Below are 26151 nucleotides of genomic sequence, written 5' to 3'. Positions count from 1 at the left end.
CAACGCATTATTAAGGATCTACAACCTATCCTAAAGGATGACCCAACACTCTCACAAATCTTGGGAGACAGGCCAGTCCTTGCCTACAGACAGCCCCGCAACCTGAAGCAAATACTCACCAACAACCACATACCACACAACAGAACCACTAACCCATGAACTTATCCTTGCAACAAAGCCCGTTGCCAATTGTGCCCACATATCTATTCAGGGGACACCATCACAGGGCCTAATAACATCAGCCACACTATCAGAGGCTCGTTCACCTGCACATCCACCAATGTGATATATGCCATCATGTGCCAGCAATGCCCCTCTGCCATGTACATTGGTCAAACTGGACAGTCTCTACGTAAAAGAATAAATGGACACAAATCAGATGTCAAGAATTATAACATTCATAAACCAGTCGGAGAACACTTCAATCTCTCTGGTCACGCAATCACAGACATGAAGGTCGCTATCTTAAAACAAAAAAAACTTCAAATCCAGACTCCAGCGAGAAACTGCTGAATTGGAATTCATTTGCAAATTGGATACTATTAATTTAGGCTTAAATAGAGACTTGGAGTGGCTAAGTCATTATGCAGGGTAGCCTGTTTCCTCTTGTTTTTTCCTACCCCCCCCCCCAGATGTTCTGGTTTAACTTGGATTTAAACTTGAAGAGTGGTCAGTTTGGATGAGCTATTATCAGCAGGAGAGTGAGTTTGTGTGTGTATGGGGGTGCGGGGGATGTGAGAAAACCTGGATTTGTGCAGGAAATAGCCCAACTTGATTGTCATGCACATTGTGTAAAGAGTTGTCACTTTGGATGGGCTATCACCAGCAGGAGAGTGAATTTGTGTGGGGGCGTGGAGGGTGAGAAAACCTGGATTTGTGCTGGAAATGGCCCACCTGATGATCATTTTAGATAAGCTATTACCAGCAGGACAAGTGGGGTGGGAGGAGGTATTGGTTCATATTCTCTCTGTGTATATAAAGTCTGCTGCAGTTTCCACGATATGCATCTGATGAAGTGAGCTGTAGCTCACGAAAGCTTATGCTCTAATAAATTGGTTAGTCTCTAAGGTGTCACAAGTACTCCTTTTCTTTTTGCGAATACAGACTATCACGGCTGTTTATAAGAAATATGGATTGAACCAGACAGTGGATTTTGGTTTATTACAATAATTTGTAACCTACCACTTACCTCTTTTTGTCCTGTGACTGCAGAGAGGTTAGCGGGCCACTCTACCTTGAATGCTCCCTCACAATATGTGCTCACTACTTATCCTAAACAATCTTTTCCACTTTGCATTTTGCTGTGATGCTGAGAGTACCTTTCCCAGACCTGAAGAAGAGATCTGTGTGGCTCAAAAGCTTGTCTTTCTAAAGCTATGTCTACACTACTGATGAAGTGAGCTGTAGCTCACGAAAGCTTATGCTCAAATAAATTGGTTAGTCTCTAAGGTGCCACAAGTACTCCTTTTCTTTTTGCAAATACAGACTAACACGGCTGTTACTCTGAAACCTACACTACCGCAGTAAGTCAACCTACACTACACAACTCCAGCTACGTGACTTAGGTCGAGTTACCGCAGGGGGTCAACAGGAGAAAATCTCCCGTCGACTTACCTTGCTCTTCTCGTCGGGGGTAGAGTACAGGGGTCAACTGGAGAGCAATCTGCAGTCAATTTGGCGGGTCTTTATTAGACCTGCTAAATTGACCTTGGGTGGATCAATCTCAGAGAGTCGATCCCTGCCGTAGTGTAGACCTGACCTCCCCAACAGCAGTTGGTCCAATAACAGATATTACCTCACCCACCTTGTCTCTTTGTATACAATATTCCATAGACAATTCTCCAGATAGGTTTTTGTGTGTGTTTGTTCTGAAAACTTTATTTTAGAGGCAAAGTGTTAAACTGATTGAAATTTCACAAGATTAACATTATTGCTTAAAGTGCTTGGATCAATTTAAAAAATCAAAGTACATAATTAAAACATAAGGTTAAGCAATATTAGCTACACAAATAATTATAGAAATACAGTAAATAGTACAGTTACTGAGAAATAGAAGACAAATAAATTAAAACAACACTGATAAAAGGTACTAGAGTAAAATAGGTATAAAGAATCCCCTAAAATTCTAATACACATTAAATTGTAAAAGATAGTGCTCAAACTCGTTGGCCACAAAACAGAAAACAAGAAACAAAACATTAAGGACCTGTTGCCGAGTGGTGCAGAGTCGCTGGAAGTTGCAAGTGGTCAGCACCACTCAGGATCAAGGCCCCGGTGCACAATATCATAACACATAGGGGTGCAAATGTATATGAAATGAACAGTTTGAAGATAAAAGCCATGTGTAATAAAACGCTAGAATCCATTGTAACCCTTGCATAAATTCCAGTTACATCTTCATTCAAGTCTTATGCTACGGCTACACTGCACCACAGGATGGTCTGTGGGGATATGTATTGTAAAAGCAAAGCATTTTGATGCAATCAATTGATCCTTGTGGACACTGCTGGTGCAAACTAAAAGGTACCAAGTTTGCATAAACGTAGTCATCTTTCAAACAGGAGTACATTAATGCAAACTAGCCTTTTAGTTTGCACCTACAGCATCCACACCGGGCGGTTAGACTGTAGCATTTTGGTGCACTCTACAATTAACACCCCTGTCGGCAGCACTGCAGTGCAGCAGCATAGACAAGCCCTTAATGTCTTTGTTAAATTCAATGCATAGGAAACATCTGCTGCTTTTTAATTTTAACTGCTAAGGGAGTCAGACGTTAAAATGTTAGTTTATTGAACCACATCTGTACCCTATTGAAATTGGATGAGTATTGGGGTGGTTGTGCACATCTTATTTTCAACTAGATATTCTGCTTTCATTGATCCTTCTTCCTCACCGATCCCTTCTTTTGTCCCCATCTACTATGTTCCAAAAATAGAAAAGGTATAATATGCTGACAGCTTGTTCTGTGATGCATAAAATTTGGGTCTGAGCTTATCCTCCACGATACCTAATTTACACAGTGCACAGTAACAGTTCCTTGGGTTTAGCGGAATACCAACAGAGAGTAAAAATGTTCTTTTCTATCAGTAAGGACATGTAATAAATTGTGGAGATGAACAAGTAACAATGTTGCACAGAAAATACATCTCATGCAATGGCACACAAAACGAGTAATGAACTTAAATTGTTCTTGGGACTAATCCAGTTAGAGCTCAATAAACTAAAGATCACATTATACAGGAGCACAGATGATCTGCTACAATTTTTTTCTAAAATTGCTGGCTAGAAAAGTCTTGATTGTCCCAGATTTTCTCCATTCTTTTCATGATGCACTGGCAGTAAAAAATATAAGTATATAAAATGTCTGAAAAATGTACCATGCATATATTAAAAATCCAGGTAAAATAAATTTACATCATCCTGCAAGGTGCTGAGCCCCAATCCAGCAAAGCACTTACAAATGTGCTTAACTTTAACCAAGTGTATAGCTTTATGGACTTCAATGGGGCAACTCAGATGTTAAGGTTGAGCACATGGTTAAGAGTTTTGCTGGCTTGGAGACAGGGTGGTGGATGGAGTCTGAACTGACAATTAGGACTGCATCACGATTGCAATTTTTTTGATTGACAGACAAAACAAATACACAGTAATTTAACTGGTGCTAAAATATAGTTCATGTTGACATATGTACTTTGTAGTCTTTCCATGATTTTTCCTAAGTTGAAATTCCGCCATTGATTTTCTACTTGTGTTACATCATTACTGTAAATCTTTTCCTGAGTTAGCAAAACCCTCTGATTTAACAACCCTGCAGAACTTTCATATAACTCCTCTGGGTCCCCCTAATGTATCAGAGAAATGTTGATGGGCATTTTTTTTAACCCATAAAGTATGAAAAAAGCCTGCCATAATAATTGTACTGTCAAGGAATAAATTGTAATTATCTGAATTTATTATCCAACATAAAGTCTTGTCTTCCAGCCTGGGAAAAACAAAAATGTGCATATGCTGAATCTCAGATGTTAGTGTTTAACTATTGCTGCAATACCCAAACCTTAATAACATAAAAACCATTTCCTAGAATCCGACTCATTTTAAAATAATCTCTTTATGTACAATTGTTCTTTATACAAACATCAGTCCTGAACACTCAAGTTATACATTGCTGTTTTGTTGTAAAGTTTCTCACACATCCTAAAAATGTATGGCAGCAAATTGCAAAGTACAGAATGTTTGTCTGACCTTGGTTAACTTTGATCTAAAAAGTGCATTTATTCACAACCAGAACACCGTCTCACTTGCCAGGGAAAAGATGGCCACATTTATTAAATGGAAAGATGTGAATGTTCAGAAATATTCCAGTAAAGAAAACAAGTGATTTTACTGAATTTAGGGCCTGATCCAGGCTCCATTAAAGTCAATGGACTTCAGAGATTGTTGAAACCTCTTATTAAGCCAGTCTAAAATTAAGAAACATCATAGTCCTCAATGGTGAAACTTCCATCCCACTGTGAGTAAAAGAAAAAAGTGCACTTGTTTGGACTCCAATCCTCCAACCTTTACTCATGTGAATGATTCCATTGGAAACACTTGGACTACTCGCATAAGAAGAGTTGTAGGATTAGATCCTGTGTCTGATCTGTTGGATCAATACAATAGCATGATAAATTCACAAATCTTTGAAGATGAAAATCCGGTTTTGTTTTTCTTCCAAGGTAAAGTGCTATACTCCTTAGGTTTCAAAATGGTCACCGATAATTCCAAATAAATTTCAAACCATGTTATACCAGAGGCTAACATTGCATGCTCACTAAAATGTAACAAAAACAAGTTCACTTTCACAGTAGATTGTAACACAAGTAAGTCGTCCCCCATCCCCCCAGCTCTCCCAGGAGAAACGGAGCTATCAGATTCAACATTGGTTTTAAACAATATTTGTTGAAATAAAAGGCTCAGTGACAAAACTACAGTTGGACTTCTAAAAAAGTACTGAAAGTGACACTTTCTAATAAATATACAAAGTTAAAAACACGTAACAGTAAATATTGTGAGATGATAATGCTTCTTTCTAGAATTCCTCCCCCTCTCTTTCTCTCCTCTCCCCCTAATAGGGCCAAATCCTGATTCTATTGAAGATAACAGTAGTTTTACCAATTGTCTTCAGCGAGATCAAGATTTGATCCTTAAAGTCCATACACTAAATGGTGAAATATTATTGTCAAATCCACCAAGTCAGCTGTCAGACAGAAAATTACTCTCAACACACTATCAATCCCTTCTCATGCCCTATTGATACTTCCTCCTACCCTCCTTCTTTGCCAAGTATTTCCAGTATTCCTTGTATAGCAATTTATTAGCCAAAACATGACCAGTTGCCAACCAACTTTGAAAATTAAAACAAGTCACATTTTGCCTTTTGATATCTCTAGAACCATGTACTTTTTAACCTTTCTGATATCACAGTGATTGAGATGTTGACAAACATGACTACTGATGCTGAGCATGGTCAACACATCACTGCAGGTGTAAACTATGGATTATTACATAACAAGTGTTCTACCTTGATAAGCAATGGGCCTTGTCCTAGGTGCCAAGTACCTACCATTGCCACTGATGTCATTTGGAGCTGTGGGTGCTCAGCACATTGTGGGATTGAGCCCAGTGATAGTTGTTGTATCAATAACATTACTTAACTACACTATGTAATGCTCGCCCTGATGAAGGAGATGTTTTGTATGCACAATATTGGAATATCTGCAAACTCAATAAGCATACACACACATTCTGTTCTTTTTGGCAGAAACATATGATCACTCCTTAGAAAAGGACCTCATATGAGGAACCTCTCCCTCCACTTTTCCCCACAAAACCCTCAGTGCCTCTGTAGCTTTTAGAATCAAAATGACCAGCTCAGCTTATCTGTGCTTTCTCATCAGAATAAACAGGAAGACTGGACACATTGTATCATCTTGCTCCAAAGTGATTTAAATCTCCTTATGTGAATTGTAGTCTTGAAGTTACCCATTTAAAGTTTTTAATAACCCAAAGCTCAAAGGATTTGGGAAGAATGGCTTTCTAGTGGTGGAGAGTAACATGTGACAAAATCCCCGATGAAACCACAATTCCAATGGATATAAAATAGATTTTTTTCTACACCTAAAACGGATAACAATACATATTAGTACATATTTAAAGGAATGCTTCATAAAGAGATATCCCAAAGCTATTTAGAAAGTTTAAACAATTTGTCCTAAATGTAATGCACACTTCCATAGAAAATACTATTCTAGCTCAGCTGGATTTCACAGATGACCCCAAATCCTATTATCTGTAAATGTTAGTCCATATAAATTTTACTAAGAGCTGACTGCAATTCATTCTGAGTCATACTAAAAAACCAAAGTGCTGCATGTCAGAAATGAAGGGTTATAGTCAAGAACACAGAAACCATTTAGTAAAAGAGAAGACATATCATTGTTCAACTATTCAGGATGTGCTCTGTGTAAAAGTCAGTTGACAGTGCTGATCAGTTTTCTCCACTTGCAACATTTCACAGTTCTCCAAGTCACTCTCTTGACTGATAGAATAAAATATAACCAGATTCTGAATTTTTTGATATATCAGAGGTCAGACCATAGAATTCTTCAATAGCTTGAGCATCTATTTTCTGCAAAAACAAACAGAGTTGTTTAAAATGTTTGCTAAGAAAAAAAATTAAGCTTGGATTAAATGAATATAAAAATGTGAAAACACATATGTAGTTATTTGCCTCAGGGTAATGATTAGCAACTTTTGTTAGTGATTCAAGAAGTGAATAGGCAGTTTAATAGTTTAGGAGCCAAATCCTGCTTGCTTCACTCATTGAAGTCAATGGGACTACTTCTCTGAGTAATCCAAGCAGGATTTGCCACAGGTAAATGGAGAGAATCTTTTCTCTGTTACATAATAGCAAACACAGGTAAGATGTGATTTAGTTTTCTAGAAATGTAATGGTAGAACGGTGCTAAAATAGCGATACTGCACTTAACTTTTGCCTTCCTCTAGGGGTCCTCTACTCCCCTCCTTTTATTTTCCTCATCACTGTGTCTTTGGGGACAGATTCTGCTACCCTTATATTTAAGAAGTACCATGCTCTCTCCTTCCGAACAACTGGTCTGATTCTGATCTCGCACCAGTTTTATCCTGCTATAACTGCAATGAATTTACTCCTGACTTACACTAGTGTGAGATCAGAATCAGCCCCTAGTCTTGGCAACATACTGCAGCGATTTTTAGTGTCTGCTTGAGACACTACTGCACTATGAGCAGAAGGCATCTGCACCAACTGTAGGCCAGATTCTGCTCTGATTTATAGACAATAGGTTGTGCTGAAATGTGAACTTTCAGACTGGGGGGAGGTTACTAATGGAGTTGTGAGGCACCATCAACACAAAGGAGTATCTGAACATTGTACATGAAGATCTGGATGACCTTGAAGATTGGAATAACAAAAGGGATAAAATTCAATAGTACAAAGAGCAAAGTCACACAATTAGGGCCTAATAATAAGAATTTCTGCTACAAGCCAGAGATTCATCAGTTGGAAGTGACAGAGGACGAGAGAGAACTGGGTGTGTAGGTCAATCACTGGATAACTATTAGCCACCAATGTGATGCAGCTGTGAAAAAAGTAAATATGATCCTAGGATGCATCAGGGGAGGCATTTCCAATAGAGATAAAGAAGTATTAATGCCATTGTACAAGGCACTGGTCAGACCTCATTTGGAATACTGTGCACAGGTCTGATAAGCCATGTTCAAGAAAGATTAATTCAAACTAGAACAGGTGCAGAGAAGGGCTATTAGGATGATCAGGGGACTGAAGGGCCTAGCTGATGAGAGGAGACTGAAAGAGGTTGGCTTGTTTATCTTTTCTTAAATTGGGGGAAAAGGGAAGAGGGAAATCAAGTCACTACCAAAAGCTGATGATCTCTGAATGGTAAGCCACACCAAATGGACATGGGAACTTACACACCAATAATCTTCTCATGATCATCAGCATACTGACCTCTACAATGTCATCATCAAACAAAAGCCAAAATCCGTGACTTTTCACAATGGTAATATAATGCCCACGATTAGGTCCACTAGAAAAAAAAGTAATTAAAAAAAATCAGATATAAATGGGCTGGTTTTGATAAGTCATATGTTAGATAGATATTATATTTCCACTGAAGTCCCTTGTAAGCCAGCTTGCAGTGTTAAGTAGACATGTGCATTCTTCTTTCTCTTATACTGGGTTATCTAAAATGGGTGGTCAACTGAAAACTGAATGCCCTCTCATTATTTGCATTATGGTAGTTTATAAATCTAACTAAAAAGTAACTGACAATTAGTTGGTGGCAGACATAAACGATGACATATTTTCAAAATTGCTCAATGGAATTTAAATAGGGAGAAAACAGGCTGATATTAAACATGGAAATGCAATTATATATCTTCTTCCGGGTGGGGAGAACAATTGTTCACATTCTTTTTGAGCTTTAAAAATTCTTCCAGTTTTTTCTATGCTTGACAATCCCTCATATCCAAGAACTCCTATTATAGCTACGATTCTTCATTCTAACCAATCATTACCAGTCCTTAAAATCAGCCAGCTGAAGCAATAACCAGTTAGTACAGAAAAAAAAAAATACAACCACTGCCTCCTGCTAGAGGCTGAATACGCTGTCTCCACATACTTCCAGCCCAACGGAAGTAAGACACAGAGGGCCAGATTCTAATCTTCGTCACATTGGTATATAAACAGAGTAACTCAGTTTAAATTACTTGGATTTACACCAGCTTACAAAAATCTGAGTGAGATATAGGTATTTCATATGGCAATGCAGAATAGTACTGCTATGAGTCTGGGCTGGCCTATAATTATATATTTTTTTGTCCTAAGTATTTCATCATAATCCAATTTTAGGTAATCTAAAGTTGGTCTCAACTATGTAAACAACTTGGCACAGGCAGACCCTGGCTTTCATATGCTATCCCATTGACTTCAATGTGACTTTGCACAGTAGTAACCGTCTGTTTGTTCAAATTTGTTGCAAGATCAGGCCCAGAGTCAGCATTCTATATATACATGTATTGGAAGATAGCTGAATTAGACAGCTTGATTGATCCTTTTCCATGTCTCATTTCTGTAGTCCTATGATACCAGTTTCAAGCAGAGGTGGTCAGGAAACGGAATTTGACATCCATGAAGAATTTGAGGTTTTCGGAAATTGTGTTGTCTTAAATTAGGGCAAAAAGTCAAAATGTTGAAATTTTTCTGCAGAATTTAAATTTTGTTAAATCTTGTTTTGGAAACAATGAAATGTTCCCAGGAACCTTTTTGGTGTTTCCCAAACAAGTTGCCTTCCTGGCTCCCGGGGAGCCCTGCCTCTACAGTAGTTTGTAAACTCCTCACCAGGTGGGCAGGCTGGCTGAGGAGCCTGGGTAAAAAGCTCCAAAGACAAAAGAACCCAAAATGCATTTTTAAAATCTTACGATTTTTAAACCAATCTCAATAGATTTTGAAGCCTGACAGATGATTTTTGAGTGTTCCGAATTGGCAATACCACTGGTCTAATAACAGGTTAAATACACCTGAACGCACTTTACCTGCCACAGTGAACGACAACAGCCACCAAGTCATACATGCGATCCAAGTTGACAGCATCGCTGGATGTGTTGAAGAGACGCAGCTCCAGAGGAAACACCACACGGTAAGAGAGTTTGGTGTACCTGTGTAACTGCTCCATGTACTTGAATCTCTTGAGGTGCAATGCAAGGATCATTGGCAGCTTTTTTACTCTCATCCTGTGAAATCATTAATAAGGGTGTATATTAGGAAGTGCTGCTCAGGTCAGTGTCATTCTTTTCTTGCAATCCTAGGCCTGCACATTAGAAATGCACTTTGTAAACAGAGGTATTCTATCAGCAGTAACTGGAGACCTAAGAGATGTATGAAGCAGCTGTTGTGCCACCTCTAGGTTTCAAGGTCCATACGGAGGGTACGTGTGTGGGAGAGGGTTGCAGCCACCAGAGGCCAAGAAACTGCAAACAGGTTCAGAAGGAGGTTCACTGCAGCAACAGGGATATCACAGGCAGGAGACTGGGAAGGTTGTACAAACACAGAAGTTGGAGGACTGGACTGTAGTTTAATGTATCAGTAATGCACTGAGTGAAGCTACACTTCAGCAGTCATTTAAATTTCTACTAAAAATAGGTCTACGCTATGATTAAAAAAAACAACCCATGCCCCAGAGAGCCTCAGACCCTCCGCCCTTGTGGGAATCTCAGAGCCCAGGCTCCAGACCAAGCCCGAATGGCTACATTGCAATTTTATAGCCCCATGAGCCCAAGTCAGCTGACCCAGGGCAGCTGTGTCCATGCTGCAGGTCTTTTATCGCAGGGTAGATGTATCCTAAGAGCTCAGTTTACCTGAACAGGGATTGAACTGCACTATTCTTTACCCACCTTTTCTGTGCCTCTTGTTTACTGCAGCAAGTTTCACAGTAGTACTTCTGTTCACTACATAATGTTTCTGTGTTGCTGAAGTCTCTGTAAATAAATATAACTATCAGTTCTTAGGTTTCAGAGTAACAGCCGTGTTAGTCTGTATTCGCAAAAAGAAAAGGAGTACTTGTGGCACCTTAGAGACTAACCAATTTATTTGAGCATAAGCTTTCGTGAGCTACAGCTCACTTCATCGGATGCATACTGTGGAAAGTACAGAAGACGTTTTTATACACACAAACCATGAAAAAATGGGTGATTATCACTACAAAAGGTTTTCTCTCCCCCCACCCCACTCTCGTGCTGGTAATAGCTTATGTAAAGTGTGAGCATAAGCTTTCGTGAGCTACAGCTCACTTCATCGGATGCATACTGTGGAAAGTTCTTAACGTTTCTTGAAACTTCCTCCAATATCACACTTGGACTGATGAGCTGAAAAGCCAGTAAGACACAATGGGTGAAACACTGGTCCCACTGAAATCAATAGGAGTTTCATCCAATTTCTAAAACATGCTATTTACATCACAGCTTATACTTAGAAAGGCCCTGACCCAGCAAAGCACTTAAACCGTATTTAAATACCTGAGTAGTCCCATTGACTTCAGTGTGACTGCTGGTGCTTAAACTTGAGCATGTGTTAAAGTGCTTTGCTGGTGGAATGTTAAGAATTACTTTTCTTTGTGAGTACAAAGAGTTTTGTGCTGCTACTTGCTTCCTCTGGCAATTACTTCACCAAACGAGACTTTTCAACATTATTCAATTCAACATGCAGGTTCCATCCCATACATGTAACTCACACTGAAGTTCATGCCAGATGTGTGTGCATAAGGTACTCCTGAGGGAATTCCCTGCCAAAAAACATAAAAATTCTGTGCACAAATTTTATTTGTCAATAAATAAATGTGGAGGCTACAGCATGGCAATGGGGAGCAGAGGCCTCTGACTGTGCAAGGTGGGAGATCAACCTCTGCCTCTCCCCCCAACCCTGGGACACGGACAAGGACCCTGACACAGCACAAGGGCTGGGCCTGACCGAGGTGCACCATGTGTGGGCAGACAGGATCTAAGTGGGGAGGGGCTTAGTCTGGGGGGGGATCCAAGTGTGGGCTCAAAAAGGTACTGTGTGGGGCAATCTGGGTCTGAGCAGCTCAGTGGGGGGTCCGAGTGTGGGGACATCTGGCTGCACAGGAGTTTGTTGTGGGGGTTCCAGCTGCAGCAGCAACTCTGCAAGGGGGTCCAGGTGAACGTGTCTCAGCGGGGGAGGGGATGGGTGTGGGGGGATGGAGTTTGGCGGGGGGTGTCTGGGAGAGTGGGGCTTAGTGTGGTAGGGGTCCAGGTGTGGGGGGCTCATCGGGGTTGGGGGCTCAATGGATGGTAGTCTGGGTCTGGGGGTCCAGATGTAGGGGGGTGAGACTCAGTGGGGAGGTCTGGGTGCAGGAAGGTTCCAATGCAGGTGGTCGGTGTGGGGGTTGGGTGGATGGGGGAGCAACTCCCCATAGAGTGACCCCTCTTCCTGCGGAGGAGGAGAGATAGGGGCAGGAAGGGGGAGCGGAACTTCCTGTAGCCGGGGAGGTTCCTAGGGGTGGGTCTGACCCAGCCAGGCTGCTCCTTGCAGGGGAAGAGAAAGTCCTGTCCTCTGACACCTCCAGCCAATCTGGGACTAGCAGCTGAGCCTGGTGCACGGTAGGAGCCACCAGCCAAAGCATCCCCAGCCTCCGCTTGATTTACCTCTCTGCTGGCTGCTACGGGTGCCCAAAACAATGCACCTGCACTGCTGGGGAGGGATATGTGACCGCTCTTGCGGCTTTCCTTTGCTTCCCCATCAGAAAGTCATTTTTCTGTGGGGAAGCTAAGAAATCTGCAGGGGACATGAATTCTGTATGTGCACAGTAGTGCAGAATTCCCCCAGGATTAAAGAGCTCCAGGACTGGGTAAGGTATTCCCAACAGATGCAGCACTTAAGACACTCCTAATTCTCCCTCATGTGACTGAACCAAAAAAGACTTTGAATTCTCTTTGTGTGGTTTTTCATAGGGAGCAGAGGGGAATTTTTAGATACCTACACATGCACACTCCCCACTCCAAACTATTTCCGGATTAGCCCCATCTGGATAATTAAAAAAAAAAAACCTACAAGTTTCTCTGCAAGATTTATCCAACAGTCAGAGAAGTGCCTTCTAAAATAGAAAGTGTGTTGGTGTTATTTAGTCATGTAACCAATATAAATATCTTTTAATGGGATAAAAAAATTATAACAAAGAGATTGGAGTTGAAAGTTGGGATCAAATTGACTGAGTCAACTGGCCTTTATAACTTGGAATGGAAATAAAAATAATTGATACATAATTCATTTTGTTGTTAGATGAATTCCTCTCCTGCTCTTTGCCAGACCTTATACTCAGGAGAGAAAGACTATGCTGGAGGCATGTATTTTTTGGAGCACTTAAACACATAAAGACCTTTTCATCTGACCAAAGACAGAAATAACTAGAAAAGTTTCATCTGCAGTGGTGAAGAAATACGTTTTATTGAAATACTGAACAATTTCTATTTACTTGTTCCTCTTTTCAACATTACAGTATCTACATCATGAAGATGCAGAAAAAGCAGTTATTGTTATAGAAAACAGGCAGTGAAATTTAGTAACATAATTTGAAGTTCCCTGCTGAAAAAGGCTGCCAGAGGCGTTTGTCCATTTTATCATGAGTGACACAGTATAATAAAAGCATCAAAGAGTCCTGTGGCACCTTATAGACTAACAGACGTTTTGGAGCATAAGCTTTCGTGGGTGAATACCCACTTCGTCGGATGCATGTACATGCATCTGACGAAGTGGGTATTCACCCATGAAAGCTTATGCTCCAATACGTCTGTTAGTCTATAAGGTGCCACAGGACTCTTTGATGCTTTTACAGATCCAGACTAACACAGCTACCTCTCTGATACGTAACAGTATAATAATGCAGCTATGTAAGGCCCGTGTTCTAGCTTTACAAATGTTTAATTAAAATAGGGTTTCTCTTTCTTCCAAGGAGGGAGTTGTGGTCCTTCTAAAAGGCCATCACAAAGGATAACAACTGTGGGTTCTCTGCCTTGTGTGTTTTGTAGGTAACTATCTGTAGCCACCTTCTCAAAGATTTGGAGTATTTTCATCCTGTTGTGTTCCTGCAATGGAGGATGGAAAGGCTACTTAAAAGCATGTGGCTGTTATACATACGCTGCTGGGGTTTTAGTTATGTCAGTACTGTAAACTACTGTATGTGTATGGGAGGTTGTCCAGCAGGGCTACTCAACTTTCTAACTTCTGTTCTAGCTGAAAGACATATGATACTGGCAAAGTGTAGAAGGAAAGGAATGGATTGAACAGATTCAAATCACAGCATTAGGAAGGCTCTCAGTTCCAGACTGTACCCTTTATTGAAGAACTATGTAGCCTGGAAGACGAGGGGTCCTTTTAAACAATATATTTCTTATGAGTTTAACAACCAAGAGGTTAGATAAAATATTAAGCTGTTTAGAATATCTAGTATAACTTATTCGTGCAATTTGTTTTTTACATATGGTTGATTGTGATACAATTTTTTGTTTAAATCTCACAGGCAGGCACTCAGAAGTATAGTTTAGGGTACTTTCACATACAGGTATTAGTTTTCTAGAACAGCAGTTCCTGACAGGTTTTCCAGATTTTGGCTGCAAAAGTCAGTGCCGCCTGCCTCCTATTTACAGTCTTTGTATACCCTTCTATTTGAAAGCATACAGCTGAAGGAGAGATGATCAATGGTGGCACATTTGGGCCCCAACCAGTGATGATGGTCAGGAGCCTAAAGTATCAGTGACAAAAGACTGAAGTACCAATACCAATGTGATTACCAGTGGTCAAGAACACTGCTCTAAAAGAATAGAAAAAAAAGACATCCTGTTTTCCAAGGCAAAGTCCTTTACGGTCACAAACTAGCTCCACTGGTGCAGACATATTATGTTGATGCGCATCAGTACAAAACCCTAAAATAAACTGGCCTGAAACTGAAAGGGAGAATTCTCCAGAATCCCGAGTTTTGAAATGAAATGGTAGTTACTGAGCAAAGCAAAGCATAAGTAACATTCCAAAATGCAATAACAATCCCCCATCTCCAATACTCTGCGGAATGGTTTACTTGCATCTGATTCAGGAATCTGTTTATATCCTAGTTGCTGCTCTTTCGGTGTGTTTTTAGGTGTGGTATACTATGTAAGGAGGTCTCTCCGACACTTAGACTTCATTTGAAATGTATTTTTAAAACTTCTAAGTAACTTTAGACCCTGAAAGACTATTTTGGCCTTCTGATATTATTTAATTAAAATAACATTGTTTTGAACATAGATACCTATCTATCGTAGTTGGTGCCAGGACTCATGATATTTTAAATCCATCCAGTGCAGTCAGTCCATGTGAACCTGGAAATGGTATTTTTTTTAAAAATCTTTCAGGAATAATGGTTAAAAAATTGTCGGTTTCTGGTGCACTGCAGCTTCCCTACACAATTGGAACTTGCAATAAAAGTCAAGATTCCTTTCCCTCTATAATTTTAGGATTACAAGCAGAGTAGCAGATTGCAATTTACAAAGCAGAAAATTAGATTTTTAAAACGCCTTGTTTCTAAGGACTCTGGGACCAATTAAGCAAAGCATATGCTTAACTTTTAGTATGTTTAGGACATAAGTCCTAAAGCACTTGAGCATGGGCTTAAAGTTAAACACATACTTAAATCCCACAGAAGCAAACGGGTATTCAGCAGCAACTCTTCCAAGTGAACCGGATGATCAATTTTTTACCCCAATAGGGAACAGTATTCTCTCTCTCTCCCCCCCCGCCCCCCTCACACAATGAATTTAAAGTAAATTTCTTATTAAAGGTTCCATTGCAGCATGAACATCCAAATTATTCCCTTTTCCTTTTGCTCAGCAAAAGCTCAGTTAACACTGAACAGTTTGTCTTGCATGTCATCACTCAGGGATATTCCTAGAACTTTTACTTTCAATCTTTACTGGTCTTAGAGAATCAGAAAGAAAACATGATTTAGGAGAGTGGTAGAAATGTTTCCCAAACAGATACATTTATGAATCTTCCATTCATTTACCTTAGACAGTGCGTAATAGATGTGTTCTGCTCCACGTCAACAGAGAGGTCAAGAAAATCCTCATCTTTGCTACTAACCTGTAGGAAAAAATACGTACGTAAAAGATAAACACATGTCTAAATGCACCTGCATCCCATACACAAATTTTCCACTTTAATCAATCACTACAATACAAATTGTACAAAATAACTAATTTGAATATTTTCCAGACAGATTTCTGGCTTTGTATAAATAGATTCCCCATGTCGGTCAGCAAGTCCATTAATCCACCTTTCACACGATTTCAGTTCAGTTTCTGGCACTTATCCCAACTACCTGACCAGGACCAAGTGACCATCTATCTCTAGTCCTTAAAATGGCATGGCTTTTCACCACCATATATTTGGAGCAGCCAAATGTTAGTTCATTTGTGGTTTTCAGATGCTCGTGCAAGGAAAAATAACTGATGTAAATATAAAGAATAAGGGTATGTCTACACGACAAACCTAAGTTGACCTATATTAGTAATTACTGCAGTGGTGCATGTCTACGCTACCCTTCTTGCATAGGCTCCGGGGCTGGAGCACCCACAGGAAAAAAAAATTAGTGGGTGCTCTGCACCTACCGACAGCTAAGCTCCCTGCCTCACCCTGCCTCACCTCTTCCTCCGCCTCCTCCCCTGAGCACCCACTGGCGCCAGTAGAAGTCAGTGCCTCTGCCACCCTGGGTCAGTGGTGTGCATGCTCACCAGGAGCGCTTTCACCAACCTAAGAGGGGCAGTGTCGGGGCGGAGAGGCCAGCCCCACAGGCTCCCACTAGGCTCCCCTCCCGCCCCCCCCATTCCCTGCACAGAGCATGGGGGAAGCCGCCTGGGACTTCTGGTGCCCTCCCCACCCTTCCCCAGTGGGAGCTAAGGGAAGCCACCTGGGGCTTTCCTGCTGTGAAATTGACAAGGCAGCCGATGTAAGGGGGACAGATGTAAGGGGGGCAGCCGATGTAAGGGCAGACATTGTGTTGATTTCACTACACTGACATAAGCCTTATGCCTCTTGTGGCAGTGGAGTTATGATGTCGGTGTAGTAGGGCACTTACACTGGTGGCAGCAAGGCTGTAGTGTAGACACTGACATAATTAGGGCGAAATAAGCTGCCTTACGTGGACCTAACTGTGTAGTGTAGACCAGCCCTAAGTGTTTCACCTCTTTCCCCTTGAGATGCTCCTATAATTTATACACATTGTTCTGTGATGAATTTTAAAACAATATGAAATGACTTTAGCTGGTTTTAAATTTTTTAAGTGTACATTGTACCAGAGCTTACTTGCATCTTTTACATATAATATATTGCATTATATGCACACAGCTAAAGATCTACATAATTATATTCACCTCCTGTGGACAGGACTGAAATGAAAGTGCAGTGGTTGGTATAAATCAAGAATGGGCATGCATGGAGAAATATTGTGTTCACCAAAATGGATACCATGTAATTTTGTGTTCTTTCATCTTCAGGGACGATCACAGAGGTAAGCATAGCATGTTTGTACCAAATTTCTAGTTGCTATTTTTTTATCTTTAGTCTTGCAGCTAGATCTGGTTGGAAAAAATTCAATAGAATAGTTTTCCCTCAGAAAATGCAGTTCCATAGAAAGTGAAATGCTTTGCAAAATCATGCCTATTTCATCAAAATTTTATTTCAGACAAAAAAAGGGGGAGGGAGGGAGTTCTAATAATATTGAAATGTCCCATTTAATTTCAATATTTTTAATGAAAAATTTCAATTTTTCCTTTAAAACAACTTTGTTTTGAATTTTTTTAATTTTGCATTATACCATACAGTGACATTAAAATTGAAATGAAATGAATCCTGTAATTGCGCTAACATTTTTGATCAAGCTCAAACAATTTTTCCCCTGTCATTTTCTTTCATGCATAATTTTACATGTTCAGGTTTCACTCCAAGCCAAATGAAAACAAAAATTGAAATCTCACAATGCTCTGCAAAATGGAATTTCTGTTCTCTGCCCTGCTCTGCTCAGGTCCTTTATAGGCCACCTTAAAGAATTTCAGTCAATTACAGGATTCAAATTTGGGGCAATTGTTGGAGTGGGAGGTGTTTAGGGCCATGGTTTTAGTTTAGCCTATTTTAGAATTGCCAGCTGAGAAATCTGGATTGGGATCCAGACTTCTCCAAAATTCAGGAATGATCAGGTCTTAGGTTTTAATTGGGACCCATCACCAATCAACACAGAATATGCCTTAGAAGAGACTTGAGAATGACAGACATGAATAAATCTTCCTAGGATCTAAGTTTATTGCAAATAAGAAAAAGACCCCCCCGGCCTTTGATTCATCCCAGATCAGCAACCACAGAGGTTCTTCAGTATATAAATACATATCACATGTTTAAGATTTAAAATATGCTCTTTTCAACTGGTCTCCAATATTCATGTGTTAGCCTCTTATTTCATTATAAGTACAAGAGGTTTAGGCTGGTGGCTGAGGGAAAACTTCAAAATCCAGAAATGCAGCCATGTATTCGGCAGCTCTGAAAAACATTGAGTTTGAAGCAACATTGCCACATGAACTGATTTTGGGCATCTTCATGAAAATCAAATCCTGTTTATTTTAAAAAAAAAAAAAAAGTAGTACACACTGATTGAATACTTTAAACTGTTAGTAATACCACGTGTGTCTGCATCTCATTAGAATAACTTGAGATGGGACTGAGAAGCAAAGTTCAAATCTAGATCTGGATCCAAACTTCTCCAAAGGTGGAGAGGGTTGGATCCTGTATTCTGCTGTGGATCCATATCAGAGATTTGGATCTGAGCTTGGATTCAGATCCCCTAAATTCAAGGGGTTCTGGAATTAATGTTCTGGTCTGGGTCCATCTTTAAAGTAACCACCAACCCCTGAACCCATGGGAACATGTTTTGGGATGAATTTTAATATTCTCAAAGATGTGGTTAGCCATAAAATATGTCCAAATAAAACTAACAGCAACTCTTCAAACAAAAATCCCCTCTGTGACCAACTCCATGCAAAATGACAGGAAACAACAGGACTTTAACAATTGTCTCTAGTGTAAACACACAGCTAGAATTAAAAAAAAACAGAGGAACAAAACTTTAGAGAACATTTTGTCTCTGCTGCTGAAACTAAGAGCCAACTAAAGTCTGTCTGGCTTATGAAATTTTAAAAATTCACGTAGATACCCAGTCTTTTGGCTTGATTCTGTTACCACTGAAGTCACTGGGAATTTTGCCATTGGTTTCAATGGGTGCAGTTTCAAACGATTAGAGAGCCTGGGAGGAAAAAGCCTGTTGATCTGGAAGCAGAGTGATATATACTGTACTAAAATTAACTGGAAAAGTGGATTCAATCTGCATTCATAAGTAAGAATAAGACTGCCTGTATCTGAATAACTCTATGTAGATTGTATACTTGTACCACATCTTTTAATCCATTCTATTGCTTTCCAAAAAGTATGAGACAGTAAATAAAAAAAAAAATACATAATCAAACTAGAAAAGTGTATGAATATATTTTTCCTGTAGTCACAGGAAGCTATAGGATCAACCTTCCTATAACAACATTAGGAATCCTCAGAAGTTAATTTTTCCACCAAATCTTGGACCAACTGCAGGGCTGACAACAGGAATGAGGGAAAGGGGGAAAATTGTACCAGGATCCCAAGCTCAGGAGGCCCTTCAAAACATCTGTAACGTCTGTGTAAATAAAATGAAATGGGAGTGAGTGGGACCCCAGTGAACATGATGTTCCAGGGCCCCAAATTTCTCTCAGTGGCCTGACCCACTGTAAGATTTTACAAATAGGGTATTTTGTAGTTCTGCTCAGCTAGTTAGGGCAAAATCCTGGCTTAAGTGGGAATTTCCCTGAGTAAACACTGAATATAAATTTAGGATTTCATCTCAAAAGTTTAAAGGGACATTGTCAATTTAAAAACCAGCCTTTGGTATTTTTTTTAACCTACTATTGTTACTAGGGTTATTATAACTTAAATACATTAGAGCAAAACACTGTTTTTCAGTTTTTCCCATTGTTTCTTCACTTTGTGCAAGATTCTGATATTGTTACTCTGCAGGTAGTCTTATTTAGTTCAAGGAGACTTTCTGTGGAGTACAATGCTACTCCACATGAACAGGGGCAGCTGAATCTGGTCCTCTATGCATTTGACAGCACTTTATATCAATTTCCACTGTTCTCCCAGAATAGCCAGTTTCCCTGTTGTTTGCATGGGTCTTTCACACAGCAACAAGGGAGAGCAAAACATTTTTTAAATAGGAAAGTGTGATTGAAAAACTACAAAAATTGGCAGGGAACTCACCCTCAGGTATATTAGGTGGAACTATTTTACTCATTTTTCAAACTGACTAGTTTTCAAGTTGACATCCTTTTAAAATACTGAAAAAAAGCCTGATAATGTACAGTGTGTTGTTAGCAAATACTTTGACCATTAATGACATTCTTAGGGATGCATTAGCACTATTTGATCTTAACTTTGCCACTTGTGAGTTATGCAGTTATCCCTAACTCATGGAATAATGAGGCAAATTCACTGTCCACAGTTGCAGCAGCCTCTATATATACTTAACTGTTTATAAATACGATGGCTTGAATGAAAAGGGTGTAAGATTAGTTAATGAGGTGTCTAACTATATACAATAACTGCAAAGTTTGGGACAGGTTAGTCATGTTTACAAAAATGTATTTTTGGAAAATAATATACTCAGTCCAAGAAGTGAAATTATACAGGAATATCCACATTTCTCAGGTGGCAGAACAGATTCACATATTTATACATATCTATCTATCTATTAGCGTGTAAAAATATCAACCACCCCAATGCTTACGGTTTCACAGTTCAAACATCTAGTTTCGTTAGTCAGTGTTCCCTGAAAAATCTCATGCACCCAGGTGAGTTCTTGTTTATTGTTCTCTTCAGCTTCATTCATGATGCCATTTTTTAGTTTCCCATTTTGCTTTTCCTGCTTCTTCTCCTCCTGCAGGATGTCTGCAATGGTGTTTAGCAAGTAATTTAAAAATTCATGTGCATCTTGCTGCATGTAGTTGTCAAAGAGATCTGCAAAGGAGAGAGGCAGAATTGTCTCTTTCTAAAGTCCCTTTGCTCCGTGCAGGAAAGGATATACTGACATTCAGGTTTTGCTCCCAAATACAATTACAAGCCCCAATTCAGGAACGTACTTACAAACGTGCCTAATTTAAACTTGTGAGTAATCCCACTGAGTTCGTGCTCTATATTAGGAACGTGCTTAATTGGGGCGATAACAAACATGGGTGAGGACTGAGGGTGGGAGAGTCTGAAAGATGGGGGGGCTTTTTCAAAGAGATATTGTTTTCCCACAGTAATTTGGTGAGTGCATTGCTCCTAAAAACATTTCCTGAATCTTTGTTTCTGTCAATAAAGCTTAATAAATCATGGGCCAGATGGTGCGCTCACATGCCCAGTCACAAACCAGAAGGAAACTCATGGGAGGCATCTCTGTGGTGATGTCATATGAGATGTTCCTATTTCAGAATTTCCTTTGAATTTTTCCATCAGCAGCTTGGTTTGCCCCTATCCCGCTCTCTGTTGAAGAAGCAGGAACTTCTGTTCCCCAAATATATGTATTTTTATCTCCTACAACCCCCTCCAGCCAAGATGCATGTGAATCCCTTCCCAGGGCGTTCCTTCAGAGGCACAGGGCTATCTGTGTGTAGACCCTTTGCATTGGCTCTTGGGCCACACCCACTGATATGGCGACCGTGCAGAATGAAGCTATGTTACCAGGACTGCCTCCGCCTCTGGTGCCCTTGAACCCACTTAGAAGGGAATCTCCCCAGAAGGAGTGGGCACTGTTTCTCCTGTGAAGTCACTATTTCTGGGAATGGGAGGAGCAGCAGATGCAGCTCACTGCATGCGTGCACATACTGAACCCCAGGATGTTTTGGGCTACTGGATCTGTACTATCCACAAACCTACTGGTCACAGCACATTCATTCTTCTAGCTGCCCAAAATATCCATCTCCATCGTACTATATAGAAAGTCACTGCAGAGCACTCCTCTGCAATGTGCAGAGCCCCTCATCCATACCCAACTGTCTGTTGCTGGCTTTCTACAGCCTGCCCCTCCATGCAGTGGAAATATCAGTAGGGCAGCTGTGCACCCATGGAAGATTTGGCCCTTAATTGCAAATCCTAGTATGGTTATTGCCAACTACAACATTACAGACACACACACACGCACACGTATATGTATACACTAAATAATTAATATTTAGGAAACAGAGAATTAAAAGCTTATTACAAATCTAACCTGATTGACTGATTGATTTGACCACACTGCTAGGTATTACTTGAGTCTCTGAAAAGAATCAGAGTTTGCACTCACCGTTCTCCTTTCGTAACCTTGAAATGAACTTCTTTGGTGGAATCACTCCAACTTTTTTCTTCTGAGTAGCAATACTGTGGAAAAGGTCTGCCAGGCATGTCAAGAGGTTTTCCTTCTTTTTCTGTTGGGCCTTGTATGCCAACACATTCTCCCGAAATGGCCGGCAAAAATACAATGCCTGCAGCACAGAGTTACAGTAGCAGGTGTTCCCAAACTGCCAATGTAAAAGCAAAAATGCCCTGAATCCCTATGCAAGGTAATATAAACTAATCACTTCATCCAGCCTCCGCAATCTGCATCCCCAGTAGAATACCCCACCAATTACCATGCAGCTGTTGCCTGAATATAGGTTCAGTACCATTTACTGTTGTCATGCAGCAAAAACAAACTATAAATATTAAAAATTCTTAACTCGCTAGGACTGACCATAAAAGCTCCAAATGTAGGGCATTGGTTAGATGGTATTCATTGCAATGAGAGTATCTTTGATAAGAGTTCCTATAAACCAATATGCTCTGGAATGGCCCACTCCTGTTCCTGCTGAAATCAATGGCAGAACTCCCAGTGACTGCAGTAGGAGCAGAACTTAGATCAGTTTCATTCGGGACACGAAAAACACCCTTTAGACTGGATGCTTTCATCAGGTGAATAATGCTTTCTGACAGATACACCTAAGCATATGCCAAATTTTAACTCCATTCCCATTGACTTTATGCATCCTGATTTTAAAAAGTAAATATCAAAGTGGGGTTTTTTAGCTAGAAAAAGATATTATTTAACTTTACTTGGGGTCAGGGAAAGAAGTAGTTTATAAAATGTTAAAACTACTCGGATTTCACTAAGCTGTTCTCCTCAAAGGGTAGATGTCCTAAAATGTTTGACTTAGCAGCAACCAACTTTCAACATATTAGCTAAAATTTCCCCTGGAACACTAGGAGCACCCTCCCAAATTCTAACCTTAAATCAGTGCTGCACTGGAGAGCATTGAAATTAAAGCAGCATCAAACCATAAAAGAGTCTATATGTTCCTCATCACAATCGCTCAATATAAAACAGGAAGTATATGTACTTACATTGACCAACCCAAAGTAGTGTTCATTGATTGGAAACTGCTCTGGACCAATGTCTTTTTCCAGAGCAGAGGCATTGGTGCCCTAAAAGGGGGGGGAAAAGCCAATTATCCTCCATTTCAGATTCCAAAATAAAGTTATGAATAATCATCAGATGGAAACCATTTCCCCTTTCCTGGGAAAAGCTAATCAAGCTAAAGCTGGTGTTAGGAATGGACAATCTGGGAGCTGCTCAGGCCAACAAAGATATTTGCATTTCTAGATAATTGCCTGGCTGTAACTGAGGGGAGGGATAGCTCAGTGGTTTGAGTATTGGCCTGCTAAAACCCAGGGTTGTGAGTTCAATCCTTGAGGGGGCTATTTAGGGATCTGGGGCAGAAATTGGGGATTGGTCCTGCTTTGAGCAGGGGGTTGGACTAGATGACCTCCTGAGGTCCCTTCCAATCCTGATATTCTATGATCCTGTAGTCTCAAGTAATGGTTGATTTCAGGTGAGCAGGACACTGTATTGATAGTCTCCCCACCATAACTTCCCTGCATGAAGGAGTTCATGCGGTTTGAGGAGAGGCAGAGGAAACAATGTTCATTAGTTATATTCCCACTGAGACAAGTAAATAAAAAGCAGAGTGCAGGATCCTTCCTTTCTGAGTTGGAACTGACAACCACATAGTTCCCTCTACCCTTATCTATTGATCATTCTATCATCCAAAAGCCCAGTCTATCTCCCTGCTGTATATAACATGCCAATATTTTAAGGCCAGGAGGAACCACTGTGACTGCCTCATCTACCTGCATAGTACAGGCTATGGAATTTCACCAAGTGAATTCTGCATCAAGCCCATAACTACAGCACATCTTTAAGAAAGACATCCAGTCTTGATTTAAAGACTTCGAGTGACGGAGAATCCACCACATCCCTAGGCAACCTGCTGCAACACATAATAACCCTCACGGTTTAAAAATTGCACCTTATTTCTAGTCTGAATTTGTCTAGTTTCAGCTTCCAGCCATTAGATCTCATTGTGTCTTTTTCTGCTAGATTAAGCAGCCCTTTATTAGATACAGTCCTCTAATATCAGGTACTTAAAGATTGTGATCCGTCACTTTTCAACCTTCTTGTGGTTAAACTAGTCTCATTATAAGGTAGATTTTTGTAATTATTATTGTAGTTCTTTTCTGAATCCTTTCTAATTTGTCAACATCTTTTTTGAAACTGTGGACGCCAGAACTGGACACAGTTATTCCAGCAATGATCTTATTAATGCCATATGGAGTGATAATGCCACCTCCCTTTTTCTATTCGATATTCCTGGGTTTATAAATCCAAGGATTACGTTAGGTCTCTCAACCACTGCTTGGCACGTGGAGCTCATGTTCAACTAGTTATCCACCATGGTCCCCGAGTTACTTTCAGAGTCACTGCTTTGCAAAGTACAGTCCCTGGTTCTGTAAGGTGACCTCCATGGATCTATCTTGCCTGGGATCAGTGTCAGGCTAATCAGCCTATATTTCCCCGGGTCATTCCTTTTACCCTTTTTAAATGTTGGCACAACATTAGCTTTTTTCCAGGCCTCTGGAGCTTCCGGAGGGTTCCAAAATTTGTTCAGTACAAATATTACTGCCTCAGAGAGCTCTTCGGCCAATATCTTTAAATATGCCGATTATAGGTTTCAGTGATTTTTTTAATGTTACTTTTTTTTCTAAAAAGTCTGATCTAAATTTCTGTACTACTCCCATCATCAGCCAATTCCTTGTCATACTGGATTATTATCTCCTGTCACTCACTGCAAGAAGCTGTTTCTTTTCAGATGAATCAGCGGTCTGAAAATTGACACAGATGTTGTTGGTGACCCTGAAACCTTCCAAGTAAAACAACTTGCTTGAAGTTAGTAGCTTCCAATACAGTTTCAAATAACTTGCATGTCATATCCCTTTTTCAGACCCTTCCACCTCCCACACCGTTCATCTTAACTCGTGGGGGGCAAGTACATGTTTGAGTGTGTTAATATTTCCCAAATGTGCCACCTAAAAACAAAATACTTTACTTCATTTCTGTCAAGCCACAATGGGGCTCAGTTCTCCAGTTCGTTCTAGCAGAGCTCAGATGTAGAGGGTGTGTGGGTGGAGGAACAGGGAGCCAATTGTGGTTCCTTGATTGTCAGCCACCTTGCCGCAGCAGAAGTTAGAGCAATAGGGGGTGTACTCCAACTTCTGCCACTAGCATGCAGTCACATTACACCAGTAGAGGAACAAGGGAAGTGGCCCCCTTTTGCCCCCCACAATTCCAGACATGCCTTTGTATTCTCCCTGTACTGTGGGGTGTTAAGAGAAGCTGGCACAGGAAATATCAAAATGAATTAAGTAGCTGCAATGCATTCACTGTTGAGACAGACTCCTATCAGAAACTCACATTTAATGACAAAAAAAGAGAAGTGTTCATATGAAATTGTTATTGGCTGCATCTCAAGGCAGAAGAAAATATGACATGCTGCATACATTGCAAACTCCACGTGAGGATAAGTGTACTTGCTGGGAATGACAGCCTCCATTTCTCAGCTACTACTCAACAAAGACACACTGATTTAGCAAAGCACAAAACAGCTGTTGCTGAGAGGGAGGAAAAGGTATTAATCTAAGATATATAAAAGGCTAGTAGGAAAGAAAACTGCCATCATTGTTGGTCGTAAATCTTTGCCTGATTTAAAAAAAGGTTCTCATGAGTAAGTCTGGAAGTATAACGTTTCTTTTGGAACTAAATTGTCTTTGGGTTGATAAGTTACTCAGATCAAAGCACAGGTATAAGGGCTCAGAAAAAACTGGCAGTTTAAGTTCATCTTATTGTCCAATAGACTTTCTTCTGTTAGGTGACTAGCATTCAAATCACCCCTGGACAAAGACAGTTCAGAACATTGTTTTAGCTTTGCAGAAAGTTTCTTGACCTATTAAAAAAAAAAAGTCTAAAAGGCCTTAGGAAATAATGACCTGTAACATCCCACTTTTTTTGTAACCCACTGTGTAGAGGGTAGGTGTATCATTAAACC

General features: G+C 40.2%; 1 protein-coding gene across 5 annotated transcripts in view; it reads right to left on the bottom strand.

Moving 5' to 3' along the window:
- Window positions 1-5322: 5322 nt before the first annotated feature.
- USP46 (ubiquitin specific peptidase 46) overlaps window positions 5323-26151 on the bottom strand; it is a 35760-nt gene continuing 14931 nt past the window's right edge. For all 5 annotated transcript variants that reach the window (XM_073342058.1, XM_073342059.1, XM_073342060.1 and 2 more), the window contains exons 3-10: window positions 23114-23194; window positions 22041-22254; window positions 20502-20731; window positions 15648-15724; window positions 10492-10575; window positions 9634-9831; window positions 8048-8126; window positions 5323-6667 (exon numbers count right to left, since the gene is read on the bottom strand). In XM_073342058.1, coding sequence (XP_073198159.1) covers window positions 6566-6667; window positions 8048-8126; window positions 9634-9831; window positions 10492-10575; window positions 15648-15724; window positions 20502-20731; window positions 22041-22254; window positions 23114-23194 — 1065 coding nt within the window. In that variant the 3' untranslated portion in view covers window positions 5323-6565. The remainder of the gene's footprint in view (window positions 6668-8047; window positions 8127-9633; window positions 9832-10491; window positions 10576-15647; window positions 15725-20501; window positions 20732-22040; window positions 22255-23113; window positions 23195-26151) is intronic.

Source organism: Lepidochelys kempii, chromosome 4 (genome assembly GCF_965140265.1).
Source record: "Lepidochelys kempii isolate rLepKem1 chromosome 4, rLepKem1.hap2, whole genome shotgun sequence".
NCBI classification, from domain to species: domain Eukaryota; kingdom Metazoa; phylum Chordata; order Testudines; family Cheloniidae; genus Lepidochelys; species Lepidochelys kempii.
The sequence above is the reverse complement of the archived record's forward strand: the minus strand, read 5'-3'. Positions and strand labels throughout refer to the sequence as shown.